We start from the raw sequence: 14224 nt of genomic DNA on the forward strand, positions 1-14224 counted from the left end.
GTACTTTCTTATTTAATCCTTCCAACTACTCAGTGAGATAGATACTATTACTAATTTTCCCTAGCTTACACATGAGGAAAATGCTTAGGAGAGTCAGGTAACATGCCTAATGTGACAAGCCACAGCGAGGAAACCAGGGAGGCTGCACTTGAACCAGCTTTGTTTAACTTGAGGGACTATGCTCCCCTCTGATGCTATTCCATTCCTCTGAGTAGAGTTTTGAACACAGATGTTCTGATCCTAAGAAACCGAAGTTCATTACAAAGAAAGAAAAAGAGAAGTATAGAAAGCAGGAGAGTAAATGAGGGAAGGACGGACCCACCCATACATTCTCCTCCTGAAAACGTCAGACCTATCCTGGGACAGCACGGTTTCTGCTTAATTCCTAAACATCTCCAGGAAGGATGTTTGCTTCTCTGGTAATGTGTTCCAGGTTTCACTGTCCATGTGCCAAAGGTGGCCAGATAGCTCCCTATGCTCTCTGGCCTGGGAGAGGAGACACACACACGGTTGATTCTTGTGCTATAAACACTGAATTAGCAGACACTGAGCCATTACTCCTCGGAGAAATTCAGGATAGGTTCCTACAAGCCTCTTACCACATTTCACCAGCCAATGAATCTATAACTTTTTTTAAAAAAACATGTGTTTCTGTTTAGAGATAGCCATTTATTAGATTGTTGACTCATTACTACAGAACTCATGACCAGCAGCACTCTGACTCATGCCCGGACAGAGCTTATAACACACGTATATTCCCCATGAGGCCCGTCACAGCCTTCTGGCCCTTAGGACACTAGACAGACAGCGCTGCGGCTCTACACTGGGGACTGTTTAAAATAATAAAATCACCAGCAAAAAGCAAAAAACGTGAAAACTGTGAGGATACCTGTTTATGTTAGGAGAGCTAAAGAAGGTCACCTTGCTCCTCTCAGCTGGGACTGTGTGTTAGGCAACTCAAATTTTTCACAACTCTGTGCACGTCCACCGATGATGCCCAAAGTGCTGCCAAAGGTCTTTCAATGCACTACTTTGTGGGCCAGTTACATCTACGCAACTTGGATTTGATGAAACTATTTCCTTCGTACAGGACTATGTGCTTTTGTAAATGACTTTATTCATTTTGTAGTTACAAATACATTTTAGAAAGTAGGAAAATTTGTAAACACAGAGTTCACGATTAATGAGTATTAACTATATAGAGCATAAAGTTTGGCAAGTCTTAGATATAGATTAGAAAGTCTAGTATATCTTAGATTTTAATATATCAGGAACCCTGTTTTCTTGTGAAAAAAAGAAAACAAACCCAGTAAGACAGCTATGGAGCATATCGCAATAACTCAGTAATTCTAATCTTGTATACTGAATAGGACATCACCAACACCTTAGTCCTGCAGGGACCTCAGTACACCCAGCCATTCCCCTGCTTTCAGATTTTTGTCTCGATCATTAGAGGTTCTCAGCACCACAGATCACAGAAAAGCTTGCCAAGTCTTCTTACTTTAACCAAACAGTCCCTCAAACCTCATCACCTTTGTATAGTTTTCCAGAGGCTGAATCTTAGCAGTGTGCTTTAGTGCATGGAAGAGACGCTCAACACACCTGCTGTTTACTGGGTGGGTTTCCACCCAGTTGCTACTTATGTGGTCCTCTTCTTGGCCCTCCCTCTGTAATGTGCTCTCACGTCAGTATTTCTGCTGTGCTCCCCAGCTTGCGATTCCTGGAATTAGTGGTCCTTAAAGGTGCCTTAAATATGTCATTGAGCTATTATAAAAATCTTTCCAGAAATCCCATTTCCCTAGGATGGGATCTCACAGGTTAAATAAAATGGTAAGATTTTGTTTCTGTAAATCTGCCTGGAATCATATTATGATAATTCTGTGATACTATGTATTGCTACTAACACTATCACTCAGCTCCAGAGACACGTCTTTAACAAAAGACCATTGCTCAAATGTTTCAATTAGTTTAAGTAAGCTTTCAGAACATTTCAGGGAAATATTGGGGAAGATAATACAAACGTTGTTTGAGGGTTAAAGGTTAGAAAATCATTGATCTGAATGGATCTACAGACATGGCATTTTGTTTAAAAAGGTTTTGTAAATTTATTATTTCAAAATTATGATAATGACATTGCTGTAACTTTTTTTTTTTTTTTTTTTGTATTTTTGTATTTTTCCGAAGCTGGAAACGGGGAGAGACAGTCAGACAGACTCCCGCATGCGCCCGACTGGGATCCACCCGGCACGCCCACCAGGGGCGATGCTCTGCCCACCAGGGGGCGTCGCCCTGCCGTGACCAGAGCCACTCCAGCGCCTGGGGCAGAGGCCAAGGAGCCATGCCCAGCGCCCGGGCCATCCCTGCTCCAATGGAGCCTCCGCTGCGGGAGGGGAAGAGAGAGACAGAGAGGAAGGAGGGGGGGGGGAGCGGAGAAGCAAATGGACGCCTCCCCTATGCGCCCTGGCCGGGAATCGAACCCCGGGTCCCCCGCACGCCAGGCCGACACTCCACCGCTGAGCCAACCGGCCAGGGCCACATTGCTGTAACTTTTAAGCAAAGCAGTATAGTTTCATCTAAATGGGAAAACTACCTTGAAAAATTGCCCTGAGGATTCACTTTAATCTTTGTCCATTCTTTCAACTCAGCTCTGCTGATCTTTCTTAAGGCCTCTAGAAAGAAATGTTTCTGTACTTTCATCTTTTCTTTGTGGAACATTTTCTCTTCTTGTGAGAATTAGCCAGGACACAACTGAAGTGATGCAAATGATAGTGTGTCCTGTGCCAGAAGAGATCTGCCAACCCCAGGCAAGTTGTTTCTGCTGAAATTTTTTCATGCATTTCTTCCATTCCAGTCACTGTCATGCTGAGAACAGCTGGTGCCACACTTCTTCATCAATGGCAAGGTCGCAGCCTTGCTGGGTTTTGTACTTTGAAAACAGAAATAGGGGAAGGGGAGGAAAGAACAGTACTGACGGGAGACCTCAGGCTCAATGCCCCCGCTGGATTTTAAAGGCATATGTTCAAGGCTTTGAGGATCACATTGTCATTTGTCTTGGGAAAACTTAATTGCTTATACAAATAGAAAAATTCATGCTCACTGATACTCTTCAACATTATCTGTACCAAGGTCCAGCGTCCTCTACCCTACCCCCAAAAAGGCTCTGTGGTCAGCTTCTCTCAACTTCTGACCATTTTTTCCTGCTTCCCTTCTGAAATGCCCCTTCTAGTCTCAGCCTACTAAGGTTACTCCTTCACATCTTTCATGAAGTGCCTGAAACCACTCCCCTCTAAGAAGCCCTCTAGAGCACCAAGAAGCCACAATCGCATCCTTCCTGATCCAAATAGAGAAGTCAAGACTTCCTCATCTATTGCTTCACTAAAACTCACACTACTTAAATTATTTAATGAGTACCTTAAATTATATATTTATTAGCTTAGTATTTGGTGTGCCTTCACATCAGTGATAGGTAACATAAGCATTATTTTAATTTTACCACTTCTGTGTATCTCTTAATATAGTCCCACATGAATAATGGATAAAATTCACCTTCATTTGATAGGCCAAATGGAAACTTTAAATTGCCCTGAAAGCCACTACTTCATAAATAATTTAATAAAACAGCTTTGACAAGACAAAAAAGGGGTTGGGCAGCCACATTCATCAAATTCCTGTGAATGAATTTTGACCCTAGATGCTCCCTTCTGGCTGTTGGCTATACACTTAGTTACATAAATTCTGTGTGAAGATTCTTAACCCCCTTTTTAATGCCTTTTATTGATTGACCCCACTACACTCATCTCCAACTTGACCCATTCACAATGTCAAGCACACTCATACAGTGTGTGACACTGCTCTGGCACACCCCTAATTTCCACCTCTGTCTGCTTTGCTTTGTGCTAGAATCAGTCTTAGTGGTAACAGTAGTGCCTGGGAAGACAGTTTCTTGCTCTAAGGGAGGAATACCTACATTTTTTTTTGGTGAGATCACCAGGTTACTTGGAAAAGGATTTGGAAAGTGTGTGTAGAACAGTCTGGCGTGGGCGTACACTTTAGTGTTGTTACTTGGACAGTCATTTCCTTGAGTAAAGAATCATGACACATTCTATGTTATGGGGGACATTCTGCATGACAAGAGTGTCTCTAAGTTACTACATTTAGGCATAGTAACAGCATGCGTTGTTTCTTGAAATCAAGATATACCATTATATTGTGCAAAGGTCCTCCTCCATATCATTCCATTGGCCAGAGACAGCATCCATACAATTTGAATTTGATGAAACTATTGCTTTTATAAATGCTCTTGGTCAATGGTCACCACCCATTGCAAATGTGGGATACATCAGTGATATACAGCATTTGAAAAAAAATACTTTCCTTTTCTATAAGAAAAGACAATGGAAAAGGAGAGGAAACAGCAGAGACAGAAATGGGAACAGTTATCAGAAAAAAAATACAAGTAGAAGAATGGCTGAGGAAGCTGAAAATGCAGAAAGCAGGATGGAGAAATACAAATAATCCTCCGTCTGCTGGTGGACACTAAATACTGCCAGGTGCTGGTTCAGACTAACTTTCTATTGGGCTTGCAAATAAGAACACTATTGTCCCAGCCCATGAAATGTAATTAACAAATAAGGGCAAGTCACATGGGGATGAGACAGAAGTAAAGAATCCAATGTCTTTTTCTGATTGTGAATGTGTAAAACTTTAGAAAAGTAAATTAAAAGCAAGTTTTTGAAATAAGAAAAATTTAAAGTGTATCAGTTTCATGTATTTGTGGTTCTACAAAAAGATCTTCAAAAGACATCCATACTTGCAATGTATATTCCAGAGCTTTCTGATTTTCACTTGACAAATAAGATAGATTTTATTTGTATGCTTAATTAAGTCTTGTACCTGATATGGTTCATACTTTGGGAAAAGACAAATGTCATGAAGATGCAGTGCACACTCTGACAGTGTGTGCATGTGTGATACAGAGGAAGTTTCAGCCCACTAATACTCTCGGACAGGATAGGACAACAGAAAAACAGAGACGTTTTTTCATAAAAAGACCTAACAATAAATGTATATGTAAGGGGCTGATCACTAGCCTGTAGGGTAAATTTTTGAAATGTTTAATAAACAGCTATCAGGATTTGATTTGTGGCTTCGGTTGCAAGTTCTCTTTCTGGACATCTTTTGCTTGACAGAATCCCAGCACAGCTCAAATTCCTGGACAGCTTAACAATCCTCTTCTGCCAGCGTGTCGATCGAGAAGAGTTTAGTGCTTGGATGTCAGAGTGAGTGTTGATGATACTCGGAAGATCTGGGGAAGCATGTTACTAAGTTGATAAAACATTTCTTCAGAAATACTCTGTAAGAAGTTAAAAAAAAGTTTGTATTTGTTAAATCATGGTTGATTTAAAAAATTTTTAAAAATATTTTATATTATGGAACTAGTTCTAGATGTGGAGATCAATACATAAAAATTATGTTTCATGACTGATTTAATTGCACAGCTATGGGCAGGGGACATTTTCCTGCCGCAGTCCTCTGAGAACCTATGTTGTGTCTATCAAACAATAGGTCTGATTCCAGAAAAACCCCTGGACAAAAATACCACTAATTGCTAAGATCTACACAGAAACCATTCTCTGCTAATGCCCTTATTTATGACCTCTTCAAAAACTATAGAACATAAATGTGAGAAAAAAAAAGGAAAGATGAGTCAAGTTTGGTTTTGGGGTTAAATAAAGATTCCTCTGCCTTACTGGGCGGAAGCGCAGTGGATAGAGCGTTGGACTGGGATGTGGAGGACCCAGGTTCGAAACCCTGAGGTTGTCAGCTTGAGCGTGGGCTCATCCAGCTTGAGCAAGGGGTCAACAGCTTGAGTGTGGGATCATAGACATGACCCCATGGTCGCTGGCTTGAGCCCAAAGGTGGCTGGTTTGAAGCCCAAGGTCGCTGGCTTGAGCCCAAGGTCGCTGGCTTGAGCAAGGGGTCACTGGCTCTGTTATAGCCCCTTGGTAAAGGCACATATGAGAAAGCAATCAATGAACAACTAGGGTGCTGCAACGAAGAACTGATGCTTCTCATCTCTCTTCCTATCTGGTCCCTTTCTGTCGGGTGGTAGGTGCTAATACCACTGACAGTAAATTAAGGGCCTTTGTGGCATCCAGACACTTCTCTTAAAAATACAGGAAGCTGCTAGCATTTCGTTCTATTATATTGAGTTTGGAGCAATGTACTCACCGTATGAGAAAAATACTGTAACAGAGATTAAATTGGGATAAGAGACATACTGAGATAACACACCTGTGGTACCAAAAATTGCACTGTCCTAGAAATTCCTCCATCCCATGAAGCCATTTCCATCATGAAACCTAAAACACAACAGACTTTATTGAATTATGGGTTCTGGTCTTCAAACCTACCAGTCCTTTAACTGAAATAAACTGAATTTTCATTGTGAGGCTTTTTATGTCTTGACGTTTTAGGGAGCCACCTACTCTAAGAGAGGCTAAGCCTAAAGGACAAGGAAGCTGAAATCCTGAACTCTCCATGCCAGAGATGCTTAACAATACCTTGTCAACTAAGCACTCTTACTTATGATTTCTTAAGTCCTATTCAGTCTCCGCACCACAAAACAGGTTACTGAAGGCTAGTCAAACATGTTGCTCTCTATTTTTTTAAAGAAGATGAAAGACAATAAAGAAAAATATGAATAACACCCTGTACTTCAAGAGGGATGAATATTTATTTTGTGACTAGGAAAAAATAAAAAAGCCCGTTATTTTTTAAAAGCCTGCTGCTTATTACACCACTTAATTGAGGCAACAGATAATGGGTAACTTTCACATTCTTTCTCCCGAGTTGCTCTACTTTCAGTATTTGGAAGAAAGAAATACAGGTTGTTAAACATAAGGTTATGCTCACCTTTGACACACTTAAACACAAGTTCTGCTCTCCTTAGGCACCATGGTATAGTCATTTCCTAAAAGCAGAAACAGACAAATCTTGTTTCTTATAGAACTTTGTAAACAAACAAACACTCCCCCTCACATATATTTAGTCATATCCTAACTTACCTAACTTATCTATAACGTTGATCATCCAGTTTGTGAACAGATTCAGGTAACTGTTAGTTCATTTCAGCTGTATTTTTTTGTTTTTTTTAGGCACATGGCTTCTTCCATATGTTATACTTTACTTGTAAAATGCTAATTTAACTAGCCTAGTAAATATAATTTAAAAATGAATTTATCCTTAAAACTTTCTAGAGAATTGTAAACATAAGTGATACAGAAATTTTACCTACTACTCTTAATGTTAGCATGAATATTGGATTAAAATGCATTAAAATGTTTTCATTATGTTACCACAGAAGTAGCTGAAATAAACATCCCATCCCAGCCGCCTAACCAAATGCATTCATTTTTCTATGTTTCTGTCCAATTTTTGGCCAAGTAAGCACACAAGTACCAATGATTGACTCTAACCAACACAGTTATAATTTCCCATAGTTATGATCAGTGATTATGCTGTTTTAAATTCTGTTTTTTCTCAATATCATCAGAATTATTTTCCCATGTTTTATGTCTTCATAAAAATAACAATAAAAGGTTTATAACAGGGGTCCCCAAACTACGGCCCACATGTGGCCCCTGAGACCATTTATCTGGCCCCTGCCGCACTTCCGGAAGTGGCACCTCTTTCATTGGTGGTCAGTGAGAGGTGAGAGCACAGTGCATCCTGTGCTCCTGGAGTACTGTATGTGGCGGCGCCGCAAAGCACGGCATCGCTCATGTACAGTACTACTTCCGGTGACGCAGGACGCACGCGTCATGGCTCTGGAAGCTCGTCATATCACTTGTTACGGCTAGCAGTGACAAATATGGAACCGGACATTGACCATCTTATTAGTCAAAAGCAGGCCCATAGTTCCCATTGAAATACTAGTCAGTTGGTTGATTTAAATTTACTTTTTCTTTATTTTAAATATTGTATTTGTTCCCGTTTTGTTTTTTTACTTTAAAATAAGATATGTGCAGTGTGCATAGGGATTTGTTCATAGTTTTTTTTATAGTCTGGCCCTCCAACGGTCTGAGGGACAGTGAACTGGCCCCCTGTGTAAAAAGTTTGGGGACCCCTGGTTTATAATTTATTATAGTGATTCGCTATCTTTCTGGGTCTTAGAATAATTTTATACTCTTAAAAATCATAAAAACTCCAATGAGCTTTTGTTTATGTAGATTATATCTCTTGATATTTATTGTATTAGAAATGAAAACTGATAAAACTCTTGCTGACCCCAAGAAGGGGTCAGGATTCTGGGGGAATCTTCAGAACACAATTTAAAAACTGTTGTTATATTAAATTAATATATCATAATTTATTTAAATAGTACCCTATAGCTAGATTTCCACTTTTGGTAATAGCACTGTAGTGAATGTATTTATGTATATGTATATCTATCTATTTATCTATCTTACTTTAAAATAATTTATTGGGATACTTATTTCTATAGATTAATGAAATAAAATATAGGTTCTTTCCTAACAGGTTATATTAACTTACATCAGCTGTTAGCAATATATGTACCATCCCACCATCCAATTTCACCATATGTTCACAGCATCTAGACATTTATACTACTTAAAATATTATTCAACATTATTACTAATTTAATAGATCCAAAATGGTATTACCCTGATAGTTTAAAAGAGACTTTTTTTGAAAGTTTTACATTTACAAAAAAATTATGAAAATGGTACGAGGATTTCCATATACTCCCACATTCAGTTTCCCCCATTGTATACATTAGCATATTACTAAAATTGAGGCCATCTAGACACTTATCAAGAATTAAGAGGCCCTGGCCGGTTGGCTCAGTGGTAGAGCGTCGGCCTGGTGTGCAGGGGACCCGTGTTCGATTCCCGGCCAGGGCACATAGGAGAAGCACCCATTTGCTTCTCCACCCCCCCCCCCCGGCCCTCCTTCCTCTCTGTCTCTCTTCCCCTCTCGCAGCCAAGGCTCCATTGGAGCAAAGATAGCCCGGGCGCTAGAGTGGCTCTGGTCGTGGCAGAGCGACACCCTGGAGGGGCAGAGCATCGCCCCCTGGTGGGCAGAGCATCACTCCTGGTGGGCATGCCGGGTAGATCCCGGTCGGGTGCATGCGGGAGTCTGTCTGACTGTCTCTCCCCGTTTCCAGCTTCAGAAAAATACAAAAAAAAAAAAAAAAGAATTAAGAGAACAGGCTCTGGCTGGTTGGCTCAGTGGTAGTGTTGGCCTGGCGTGTGGATGTCCTGGTTTGATTCCCAGTCAGGGCACACAGAAGAAGCAACCATCTGCTTCTCCACCCCTCCCCTTCTCTCTCTTGCTCTTTCTCTCTCTTTCTCTCTTCCCCTCCTGTGGCCATGACTCGACTGGTTCCAGCGCATCAACCCCAGATGGAGTTTGCTGGGTGGATACTGGTGGGGGTGCATGCGGGAGTCTATCTCTCCTCTTCTCACTTGGAAAATAATAATAATAATAATAATAATAATAATAATAATAAAAAGAATTAAGAGAATAGATTGTATTAAACAACAGAAGGGAAAATACTTCTAATTCATTTTCGGTTTTCAATGATACATACATACATATGTCTAAAGTAATAGCATACTACAACTGAATCTCTGCTACATTGTAAAAGAATAGTTGTGGAATTTCAGATATTCTGGCCATGATATTAAGGTGAAATAAGCAACACACACACACACACACACACACACTACAAGGCCCCATTTTAACAACTGACATGAAAAAAAACTGAAGAACCTGTAACTTCATTTAGGAAATGTTTCCCAACAAATAAGGGTTGTCCCCTATCATTTAAGGGCCAGATGAATTAGAAGCCACAGAAAAAAGCAGATGTAGAATTTGATCTTCTAAATCTCCCAAGTACCTTTACTGACCACAACATAATATTGTCTAATTGTCATGTTCTAACTAAAGGGTTTCTATTTGCTATCAATGAAAAATAAAACCCCAAATATATTTTTTTCTTTGTACTGAGTGCACTGTTTTCTCTGTAAATGCAGTACAACAAAGAAATTATTCTATAACCTCTCCCAAAAAGAAGCACTATCAATACATTATTATTAACTAAAACTCATAATTTATGTAGATTTCCTTAGTTTTTACCTAATGACTTTTTCTGTTCCAGAACCACATCCAGGATACTATACTGGACTGGGTCATTATGTCACCTGAGGCTTCTCCTGCCTGTGAGTGAGATTGTCCTTGTTTTTTGATGACCTTGACAGTTTTGAGGAATACTGGTCAGGTATTTTGTAAGATGCCTTCTCTTGGACTTTGCCTGATGTTTTTCTGATGATTAGACTTGAACTATAGATTTTAGTGGGAAGACCAAGGGGGTAAAGTGTGATTTTCATTACATCATACCAAGGATACATACCGTCAACATGCTTTATGACTATTGATATTGAGAGGGTAGTGTTTTTCATGTTTCTCCACTGTAAATTTATTTTCCCACCTGCCAAACTTTTCCCTGTACTCTTTGGAAAGAAGTTATCCACTGTGAGCAGCATACACTTAAGAGGTGAAGATTTTTTTGCTCCCCTCCTTAAGAATGAAGTATCTACATATATTATCTGGAATTCTTCTGCATGGGCGATGTTATTTATTTAATTATCTGTTTAATTTGTACAATTAAACTTATGGATCATTACTTTTGATGCTGGGTTATAATTCAATAATTATTATCAAACTGTTCTCAATCTTATTCTAATTGAGCTTTCTGGTTTCCTTTTTTCAGGAAACTTGCTGACCCCTCTTGGGGGCTGATGTGTCACTGAATTATCCTAGTTCTTCATGAAACTCTGACGGTCTTTGGACCTCATGACTACTTACTGCTGTGGCTTCCTATTTAGTTTCCTGGACTCCAAAATTTTCCCACCATACCACTGATTTGCCTAAGTTAAGTACATTTATGATCATATTATTCCTGTTTAATAGCTTATAATTGCCTCTTATTGTCTCATGAATAATATCTTAGACTTTCTTTTAGTATTCAAGACTCTTTACAGTAGGACCAAAACTGCCACAGCTTCTAGACTTTTAAATTAAAAAATGGTTTTACTCAAGCATATCTGTCCAGCTTGGCCTGAACTGATCTGCAATGCCTCCTCCCACTTTGCCTTAAGCCATTTCTTCTGCCTAGAATGCCCTTCCTGTTATTTCCATCCGTTGAAATCTGATCTTCATTCTCCAATGTCCAGCTCACCTTCCTTCTTCTTCATCAAGTACTTCCCCAGCTACAAAAGGTGCTGCTGCTCTCTGAACGCCGGAAGTACTTGTTTCTCTTTTATCTCAATGATCACATTTTACCCTGTCTTTTTTGGGGGATGAGTGTGGAGGAGACGGGATTTATGTTTTCTTAAGTTGTGTGTTCTCTAAGGGCACAAACCACATTTTAGCCATCTTAGTATCTTTATAATACTTCTAAAAAACTGAACATACAGATACTAAAAAATTTAGGTTAAGTGAATCACTATTTTATTATGAAAATTTAAAAAGAAAGTAACTTCCTCTGTAAAAACTGACTTTGATAGGAAACTACTTTTTGTGTCCAAGACTCTTTAAGATTTATAAATATAAGGGGTCTAGTTGCTTAGAGAGCTAAAAAGTAAAGAATCCTCTTCTCCAAAGTTCTGGAAGCTTATAAAAATGACTAGTAGAATATTCTGGTGATTAAATTGTGTTTACAATACTTCCCAGCTTCCATGTTCCGAAGGAGGAACAGTGCCTATGGGAGAACACATGCACAGAGGAATAAGTGTTTGTCTTCTGGCTTGTTTCTCCCAGTTTAAGAACAAGGTGACTAAGAAATATCTACATACAGCTAAGAGGAAATGCTGATAGCTCCAAAAACTACAGTAACAATTTCTTATGTTTTCATGGAATTTTATGATGTACATAATTTGTATTTTACAAGAAACCTTTAAAAATTAAACAAAGGACACAGAAAAGTACAATGAATTACCTAAGGTCACAGAGCATCTGAGACATGCATTTTCATTTTCTTTACTGTATGTTCTGATGAACAAAGGTTTTACATTTTAATTAGGAATAATTTATTAAGCTTTTCTTTTATGGCTTATGTTTTTTGTGTCTTAACAAATCTTCGCTTAACCTGATATCATCAAGGTTTTATTTTATGTTTTCCTCTGGAAATTTTATAGTATTAGCTTTTTTAGTATAGGTCTATGGTCCATTTTAAGTTAATTTTTATGTTTGAAGTGAGGTAAAAGTCAAGTTTATGTTTTTCTGTATGAATATCCAATTCTTCCAACACTAGTGGTTGAAAGCACTACCCTTTCTCCCATTGAACTGCCTTGACATCTTTGCTGGAAATCAAATGATCATCAATGCATGGATTTACTTCTGGATTCTCTATTCTATCCCTTGATCCACAGTCTACTCTTCTGCCAATGTCATACTGTATTGGTTACTGTAGCTTTATAGTAAGTTTTGAAGTCAATGGTGTAAGTTCTCCAACTAGTGTGCCGATAGATTGTCTTGTTTTCTTTGTTAAAAAAACTGCAATTAATTTCTATAGCTCTTTAATTTACGTTAGGATATAGACTGTTCTAGACATTATCATCACACATATACTAAAATGTGGTAACTGAGTGTCTAGCAACTGTGTTTGTTAGAGGAAGAAAACACCACCTAAAAATGCTTTGGGATCCTTGCAGGAAACCTAAAACAAACATTACTACTATATCCTGTGTAGTGTTGTCTGAGTTTATAGAATAAACTTCTTGACCTGAATGGATGTTTAAATACGATAAATGCTAAGATCGTAGCACAATATACTTTTGTGAATTAAAATGGACATTTTGGAAATAAACTTAATGTTCTGCAGCTGGCTGTCCCGATTTAAAACATGTAACTTCTGTAACCTTGTGGGAGAGGGAATGCTGGTATTATCAGATGTCTGGAAGAAAATCTGAACTTGGTGACTTCTGAAAACACTGTTTTTGAGGTTGTTTCCCACCTACATATGACCATTTTTATAAACTGGTTAACCAGGAGTCCAGCTGCAGGACTGTTTGGATGTTTCCTTGTGGCTGAAATTCATCACAAACTTTCTTTGTTACTCCCCAAAGACACTTTTATAGATAGACTAGTTAGTGATGATAACCTAACAATGGCTAAAAACTCCTGATGGAACTAAGTCTTTATAAAGCTCCAGCAGGGTGTGGAGGAAGCATATTAATGTCAGTCCTCCCACATACTATATTAGGTATGAGTGAGGCTACAGAAGCAAATGGAATGAGATGTATGAAGCCAGAATTCTCTTAATCAAAATGATAATGTGCCTGGTGAAAGGACAAATAACCTACATGTGGAAAACCATTACAATGACCCTATCTTACATGGCATTGATTTTGGTGTTTATATAGGGTATTGTGTTTGAAAATGAGGCCTCTTATAATCAGTCTAAGTGCAGATTCAGTCACTGTAAAAAGCAAAACATAAAAATCATTTACACTGAACTTTACCATATAGCATTAACACACATCTTTTATTTTGGTAACTTTAAATAATCGACAATCAAACTTCCTTCCTGATTCACAATTGCCCCTTACCAGTGGGCCATTTTATTGTTTTTTCAAAATGCCACCTGAAGACAGGCAGGCACCAAGCTGCTGACATGGGCCCTTCATCGGCAGGTGGCCCTGGCTCTCCCGGGAGGACCTATCTGCATCCGTCTGTTTGGAGACCACTCTTGCCAGTTTTTATGTAAATGAGGTGGGAAAGCAAACCAGTCACGGAAAGTTTTTTTTAATGTAAAATAAAGTGTAATACTTAATAAAGTAAATGCATGATTATGCCAGGTTTTAATTGCAGAAGTCAATATTAATATTATCCAAAGAGCATCCGTGACAAAATGTTAAAATGAACCTGGCTTCTTCCCGTCATCTAGCATCTCCTTCCTTTGCATACCGATACAGATCAGAGAACACAAACCAATTTTAATGTTAGCCTAAGCCAAACATAAATGTGGAGGCAAATCTAGTGCTACGTTTAAGACAAAAATGGAGAAAAGGAGGAGGAGGGAGAGAAGGTGAGGAGTAGGAGCATATGCCTAAAGATAATTTTAATTTTCCAGTTCACTTTCTATAGACTAATGGCTATAATTCTCTGAACATAAATGGTTATGAATTATTCACTG

General features: G+C 38.8%; 1 protein-coding gene across 3 annotated transcripts in view; it reads right to left on the minus strand.

The window, feature by feature from the left end:
- Positions 1 to 2363: 2363 nt before the first annotated feature.
- The window catches only part of FERRY3 (FERRY endosomal RAB5 effector complex subunit 3), a 52750-nt gene continuing 40889 nt past the window's right edge, over positions 2364 to 14224 (minus strand). The window contains exons 11-13 of one of the 3 annotated variants that reach the window (XM_066257724.1): positions 6916 to 6973; positions 6295 to 6362; positions 2364 to 5353 (exon numbers count right to left, since the gene is read on the minus strand). In XM_066257724.1, coding sequence (XP_066113821.1) covers positions 5261 to 5353; positions 6295 to 6362; positions 6916 to 6973 — 219 coding nt within the window. In that variant the 3' untranslated portion in view covers positions 2364 to 5260. The remainder of the gene's footprint in view (positions 5354 to 6294; positions 6363 to 6915; positions 6974 to 14224) is intronic. The other 2 variants (XM_066257723.1, XM_066257722.1) reach the window with 2 other exon arrangements.

The sequence above is a fragment of the Saccopteryx bilineata genome, chromosome 2, assembly GCF_036850765.1.
Source record: "Saccopteryx bilineata isolate mSacBil1 chromosome 2, mSacBil1_pri_phased_curated, whole genome shotgun sequence".
NCBI lineage: Eukaryota > Metazoa > Chordata > Mammalia > Chiroptera > Emballonuridae > Saccopteryx > Saccopteryx bilineata.